At 49.2% G+C, this 7,537-nt stretch overlaps 2 protein-coding genes across 2 annotated transcripts in view; one reads left to right on the top strand and one right to left on the bottom strand.

The window, feature by feature from the left end:
• Pmar_PMAR028503 (amino acid transporter, putative) overlaps positions 1–1,024 on the bottom strand; it is a gene marked incomplete at both ends in the record, with an annotated part of 1,185 nt that extends 161 nt beyond the window's left edge. The window contains 2 exons of the mRNA XM_002769360.1: positions 1–579; positions 715–1,024. The exon at positions 1–579 is cut by the window's left edge and continues 4 nt beyond it. Of these exons, the coding sequence (XP_002769406.1) occupies positions 1–579; positions 715–1,024 (889 nt within the window). The remainder of the gene's footprint in view (positions 580–714) is intronic.
• Positions 1,025–2,014: 990 nt separating this feature from the next.
• On the top strand, positions 2,015–4,131 carry Pmar_PMAR028502 (conserved hypothetical protein; the record flags this gene model as incomplete). Its single annotated transcript, XM_002769359.1, has 14 exons — positions 2,015–2,064; positions 2,109–2,263; positions 2,314–2,404; positions 2,455–2,554; positions 2,651–2,667; positions 2,735–2,783; positions 2,828–2,978; positions 3,025–3,113; positions 3,161–3,279; positions 3,326–3,470; positions 3,518–3,665; positions 3,713–3,786; positions 3,828–3,980; positions 4,024–4,131. The coding sequence occupies 14 exons, from the start codon at positions 2,015–2,017 to the stop codon at positions 4,129–4,131; spliced, it is 1,449 nt and encodes a 482-aa protein (XP_002769405.1).
• Between the last annotated feature and the right edge of the window lie 3,406 nt (positions 4,132–7,537).

Below are 7,537 nucleotides of genomic sequence, written 5' to 3'. Positions count from 1 at the left end.
TGACAATAAGCACAGACCTTGTTATCATTTTGATCCAGTACGGCACGGATCTACCACGCAGATGCTGTATAGCGCTTTCAACCCCAACACAAACGGGGTTGAACATAACGAGAAAATGACAGAACGAAACGACTTCGATGGCAATTTGTACAACTAGGACCACCCAGTCTGTGGTGGATCGTCCACTAGCAATAGCAAGGGTAACATTGGAATAGTCCAGCAGGCTGCTACCAAAACCAGCGTATCCTGCGAAGGCGATTGACGCGAAGATAATGAAGACCAGGAGGAACCCAATGACAGAAACTCGTGGGAATCTCATGGGACTTCTCATATCATTTATCAGAGTGGGCACGACGGGTGCTACAGTAAAGGCATTCATAAAGTTGGTAAACGATAGTGTTGCATACATCGGTGTAGATGGCACCAAATCATAGTCGTGATGGCTCACAGGGTCCACTGCTTCTCTCGAAGATGCAACGATAATCATGATAACAGTTACTAAGGCGGCAGCAATCCCCAAACCCGAGACGAAGGCCACCTCTTTCATAGTAGGCATCCATGCAAGAGGCATCATGATGCCTACGAATATCAAACACCACCATATTCGCTGGACGGATGGTACTAGCGCGTGCATGCCATCCCCGACTAGTATGACCAGCAGAGAACAGACCAGGAGGAGGTCGGCATAAAGCACTACGGAAACGGTAATCTCACCGACTCTGCCGAAGCACTCACGGCCGATTGCTTGAAACGATGTGAATTTCTCGTTGCCGTCAGGAGGCATGACCATACATTTCCACAGTAAGAATATGGCGTATTGGGAGACAGCCCAAGCAATGAGGAGAAGAAGGCTGCCGACTATCCAACCTCCTTGAGCGATGGCTCTCGGAAGGGCGAGGATCCCAACGCCTATCGCGACTAAAGCGAAATTGACAACTGTTCTGAAGTTGGATGAGCCGTTCAGGCGGCCGATGCTGCTAGCAGTAGGAGGTTTACTGAAGGAAGAGGATGATGCGGCTTTCATTTTAATGAAAATCTGACGCAAGAGTCGACTCAGGTCGAACTGAACTACTTAGCTAAGGTTCATTTATGCGCATATCTCACGAATTATATCCAACCTCCAGCTCGCCTCAGAAAAAGGCACGAAAGGTGGGCTCTGATGAGAGCAGATCTACATCCAGGACATTCCAAGAGTTACACATGGCTTATCAACACTAAGCGCTGTGACACTCAGCCGTCAATACTCAGCCGTCAACACTCAGCCGTTAACACTCAGTTTGTCGGAGACGTGTCGTCACTTGCTCCTGTCTCTCTAAAAATGAGGCAGGGCGCGCGCGTCGCATCTGGTCGTCGTCGTCGTCCGTAATGTGCAGCCTAGGAGTAAGGAGGATGTACTGTTTCCATTCTAGGCTTATTCGAGTCGTAAAGGCCGGTCATCTGCTTCTTCGCTGCATGTTCGTCAATTCTAAAGAATTGTCTAGGACCAGAATAACCCAGTGCGCAGAATGATCACGCTCATTGTGTGTTCGCGTACGCACGCATGTACAAGGATGGGAGAGTCGGAACCGTAACAAGTTGTCTCGTAGCTCTTTTTTAATCTATCTCACTCATCACGCCATTACTTCCCCCCTACCCTATTCGAGAGTGAAACGAGACGGGCATTCTCCCGGTAAGCTGCCAACTTGAAGCATAGCGTATCTCTCGTGAAGGTCGGGCGGATCTTGAAGTGACAGCGAGTCTGGTCAGCGCCCTTGGGTCTCACCACGACCTACATAACAGACCATCTGATCGCTCTGTGGAAGAGGTACTCTAGTGTACGCAGAGACGGAACTCTGGAGCTTCTGCTAGGGAGTATCTCTATCGGATAAGATAAGCTCATGGCTCGGCGGCAAGAGCGCGACCTATTCTATCAGTGTCTGTATGCTGTGCCTCGGGCTTATGTAAGTTCCACTACCTACCATGTGGAGTAATGCAGTGGGCTAGGTACTCCGTACACAACCTCGTTGCACCTAATATGACATCGATGGCTAAGATGTTCCATTTCAATGCCGTGGAGCGAGATGAGTATGTTGCACAGAGACACATTACCATCTCAAGTCGTTGGTCAGATACCTGGGTGGCGAGCTCACGCTGGTCTTCTATGCCCCTGGTATGCTCGTGGCCCTCTTAGTCGGTCTACTCTCCGCTGTTGTCCCACGCAAGACACTGCTCACTGCGGTGGTTGCCCTCACAGCTTTGGCTACTATGACCACTTTCTTCGCCGGTAGCCCCCTCAGCATGCAGTCCCATCGAGGGCTTCTCATCACTGTGTAGGTACATTTAGGTCCCTCTTGTGGGCCCGTGCAATAGCTGGCCTCGGTATAGGCGGCGCCTTGCCAGTTGCATACTCTATGGTTGGTGACTGGTAACAGAGCTATAGTACATAGTGTATGTGCTGACTAGTCGGCATTGTAGGTTCCCTCCGGACCAACGAGCAGTAGCGTCAGCGATGGTCACAGCGGCCTGTGGGGTAGGTGTATTCATGGGCCAAGTTGCTGCTGCCTATATAGGAAAGGTAATAGTAGTTGCTGAGTCTCGTCTTATCATTATACCTGCCAGACCATAGACTGGCGCTGGGCTTTCCTTCTCATACCCATACCAGCTCTTGCAGGAGCTGTGCTGTGCCAAGTAGGTTTACGACTATCATCGTTTATTATACCGTAAATTTCCAGAGCACATTGGTAGAACCGGTTAGGGGCGCGATGGACGGAGCTGATCCGAGTGGTACGGACGACGAGACTGCGGTGAGGATTAGAGTAGCTCTTCCGATATCAAATGCTCCAAGCAGACACTCATCAGCCGTAGCCCAGAGCCTTCGGACTCTGCCGCTCTATCGACAGCTGACACAGAGGGCCATCTATCGTATAGAAGGGAGCAGCCCAGCCGGTCTACGTGGCTTGCTGATAATGTGGATCAGCTGAAGCAGGCTTCCTATTCCCGTATGGTTGGGCAGTGCCTATAGCGTCTATTACTTCTTGGCGTTAGGGACGAACCTTCTGGTGCTCTTGCAAGCCTTTCCTGGTGGTATTCCATGGGGGATAATCATCGTGTATCTCCATGACTTCTTGGTCCAGGTATATGAATGTTGTTGGCACTGCTCAGGCGATCTCTCTCACTTTAGGACATGGGTTTTTCTATAGAGTTGGCGCTCTTCGCCACGGCAACCATGGGGTTAGCAGGCTTCTGTGGGGTGCTCATAGGCGGGTTCATCGGTGAGAAGCTCTACCGATCAGATCCACGGTAATCTACTCATTCTCGAGCATTGTATGTATCTGCATCGTATAAGATACTGCGCTTTATTCTGTTCGGTTATGTCCTTGCTACGGGTTATACCCTTCTTCGCGGTCTTTGGATGGACTTCTCTGTATAAGGAAGGGCCGAATGAGGTTGACCAACTAGCAGCAGCAGCTATGGGGAAGGCCATGGATGCGGTAGTTATTTATCACGCGGTTGGGCTAGCCGAAAGCTCACTTGCCAGGTTGGCGAGTCGCAGGCTCATATTGGATCCACGGAGATGTTACACCTGTCCTTTTTCGGGACGCTATTTATTGGTGGAGTCATTGCTACCACTCCAGCTGCGAATTTGGGAGCCATTCTCTTAAATGTCAATCCTCCACAGCATCGAGGTATGGCGCATTAGCCGTAGGTCCAGGTGGACCCATCACGGTCTTAGGCACGATATTCGCAATTTACAGCGTGCTCGACGATCTCTCGAAAGGTGTTGGGACTTTGTTCGTCTCTCTATTGGTAAGGTTATGGCTGGGGCTTGTCCCTAGTTTCATCACTAGATACCCTATACAGGAGGTCGAGCACTCGCCTATCAGTTCACTCTGGTGGTATGGTTAGTGTGTGGCCTCCTGCTGATACCGGTGGTGAGCAGCCTCCAGGAAGATGAGCTTTACATGCAACGCACTTTGCGGGAACAGCAGCATAGGAAACGAGTGAGCCATTTAGAGATCCTAGTATAGTGCATTATTGCTCCAGGTGAATGACATGAGAGCCGAAGCTAGCCATCGCATTCTCACCTCCACAGCCAAAGCAGCCTCCTTGGTCCTCGACAAAAGGCCTGTCGTCGGTGGCGGCACCACTTAGTGTTATCGTTACTATTGCGTTGTCTGCGGCATGTTGTAAGTGAACGGTGTCCGACCCTGGGTGATGTGGTGTTGCTTGCAAGTGACTTGAAGTAGAACGGCAATCCCTTGTATGAGAGTCGACAGTAGTGAGATGTCTGCTCCTCATTAGGTTGTCCCTGTCGTTGCATCTCGTTGAATTTAGGGTGATTTCCCCAAGGAGGTCTATACTAGGCTGATGATACTCATCTTCTCCTACTCTACAAATTGGCCTGGAGTTGATCGAGACCTTTACGGCGTAGAAGAGTCTGTCACTGTGTCGGATTTTTCTCCTCTATGACCCTTGAGCGGTACGTCTTGTACCAGAGGATGAGGTTTTGGGCATCATCGGATAGGGGGAGTCTGCCAAATTTTCAGTTTGTTTTGTGGTAGATGGGAATTCGTGCAATATAGAATGTTGGGTCATTTACGGGATGGGACTTGTGCTTGAATGAAAATGATGTTATTTGACTGTTCGTGCATTCTAAGACGTTGTTGATTCACGTTAACATCCTAATGGGTTGCAACTTCTCCTCTGCATCCGAGTCTGGCCCTGTCCCCGACGACGAGCCTGTGCAATCTGCTGCTGCTGCCGCTGGGTCGACAAGCGGCGCTCAAAGAGCTGAGACCGACGTTGCAATGGCGAGTAACGTCACCACCGGAAAGCCGTCAATCAGCACTGTTGAGTTTCCTTATATCTACAACACCGTCAATAAGAACCCTGCTCCAACTGAAGGGTCAACTTCTAAGAACTTCCCTTATGTTTACCCTGAAGCCCCAGAGGGCACAAATCCCCAGAATTGAAGCTGGCCGACGGGGGTGCATGGTCTTTCTGACGATCAGACTTCAATGGTTTCCTAGTTCGTCAGATCTGTAACAGTTACTCGTTGGGCGACAAGTTAAGTCCCAATAAGTTGGTATGAGATAACTGAGGCGTCTTGTTGGCGTATTAGTATATAACTGTCGGATCGTAGAAGGAAGTTAATCAACGAGCTTGGCTGGGCGTGTTGTGTTGTTAGTCAACGGTTGAACACCAGTCAGAAGGTGGTAATCCAAAGCACTAGATTCACTTGGATGATGTGTAGCTCGGAGCTACTAGCTCCCAGGTGTGGTGGTCACTTGGTGAGTTTCACCCTCAGCATCAACGGCAGACTGCCGTCGGCAGTACCGTCAACATCATCGTCTACGCTACCGGTCCATCTACTACCGGACCATCTACTACTACGTGGCCACCTACTACTACCAGTGGGCCATTTATTACTACTACTACTACTACTACTACTACTACTACTACTACTACTGAGCCACCTACTACTACTACCAGTGGGCCATCTACTACTACTGAGCAACCTACTACTACTGGACCATCTACTACTACTGAACAACCTACTACTACTACTGCTACTACTACTACTACAGGGCCATTTGACACTACTGAAGTGGGTAATACTACTACTACTACTACTACTACTACTACTACTACTACTACTACTACTACTACTACTACTGGGGTCGAAGAGACTAATACCACTGCTACTGGGGTGGATAATAGTAAGACTACTACTACTAGGGCTGACGATACTACTACTGGAGTGGATAATAATAATAAGACTACTACTACTATTACTATTGGGGCTGACGATACTATTACTACTACCGGGGTGGATAATAGTAAGACTACTACTACTATTGCGGCTGACGATACCACTACTACCGGGGTGGGTAATAGTAAGACTGCTACTACTACTATTGGGGCTGACGATACTACTACTACCGGGGTGGATAATAGTAAGACTGCTACTACTATTACTACTACTACTACTACTACTACTACTACTACTACTACTACTACTACTACTACTACTACTACTACTACTATTAATACTACTATTGATACGACCAATACTATTAACGTTGTTATTGTTGTTTCAGGTACTAAGCATGTTCGCCATTACATCCCCTCCGCTCCTTCCCGTCCTCCTCCCCCCCTCCCGGCCCCATCGACGTCGACGACCACATCGATGACAGTGACTTGCTCTCCCCTCGGTCGCGCCAGGAATGGCGCGACCATCATCTGGCGTGCCAGTTGGCGAGGGGAGAGGATCGGACGGACGCTCTGAAGGATCGTCACCAGAAGGTAAAACTCTATCCGCTCATCGATGGCGTACGGAGACGTACGCCAGAGAAGACAATAGATCAATACTTCACTGTAAGCAGTTGAAATTCAGTTTTATTATCATTCACCTCCCCCTCCTCCACGCCTCCCCAGCAAGCGGGGATACCCGATACTATGCCAGTGGCTGGTTCTCCCAATGTAAGATATTAATGATTATGTTTGTATTTGATGTGCGTTTTATTTTTCAGTCCTTCCGTCTCCCTACCTTCGATGAACACATGGCCTACTTCTCTTCTCCTTGCGGTCACCTGGCTGCCTCCTCCCCCCTGCCTCCGCCCCCGACATCGATAACGGGTCCGACGACACCAGTGGTGAGTTGTTCCCAGCCAAGCAAAGGAGATGATCGTTGTATTACAGGTGAGTATCATCCGCCAGTGGCTAATCCGTTGATCCCTCCACCTCCGCGTGCGTGGACCGATCTGGAAATAGAGGCCTTCGAACAAGGCCTCTTAGATCCGGATCTGGTCCACGCTACGCGACGGTGGATGCGGATCGTTAAGAAGTATTTCCGGCCTCGGGGGCTGGACAGGGACCCTCGCAGTCTCTACGATTATTATCGTAGAAACTACAAGGGTCCCATGTTGAGGGGTGACTATTCTTGTTTTAAATATTTCCAAGACATCACAGAGGATATTGGTGTGGATGATAACTACGTTGATGATAGTCAAGTATCTGATGTCTATAACCCTGACCTGGATGACTCAGACTCTCTATCTGGCTCTGGGAGCTTTCACGGCTCGCCAATTGTGTCGTGTTCGCTAGAAATCAATTCAGGTAGCAATTCGGTTGTGAGTCGAGTTAATGGACCGTTGGGGTGAATGCTCACTTGAAAGTAAATAGTTCGATATGTCGTGACGGAATCAGCACGCGTTGTATCCTAGCTGGATTTTTGAGAAGCGTTCGGGTGATGTATTGTGTGGTGTGTTTGTCGGAGGGAATTTCCATTAAGGGAGTGTTGGATTGGTTTAAGTGGTGCTACATTTCTATATAATGCCTCGGACAGACCTATGGCCAACTCGAAGGAGTGATGATCGCGAGTCGCAGGACGTTCCTTCACATGGATTCACAACCTCGATTAAATGGAGTGGCAGGTGGGAAATGATCTGTTCCTCTAATTTACTGTCTCTGGAGTAGCACTGTTTACTCCACACTCTGTGGTTGCTCTATACACAATGGTTGAATAGATCTTCGAAGGGTTGGTGAATGTTCGAAC

Source organism: Perkinsus marinus (assembly GCF_000006405.1).
Source record: "Perkinsus marinus ATCC 50983 genomic scaffold scf_1104296965964, whole genome shotgun sequence".
In the NCBI taxonomy this organism is placed as follows: domain Eukaryota; phylum Perkinsozoa; order Perkinsida; family Perkinsidae; genus Perkinsus; species Perkinsus marinus.
Note: the sequence above shows the minus strand (reverse complement) of the source record. Positions and strands in the feature narration are given on the sequence as shown.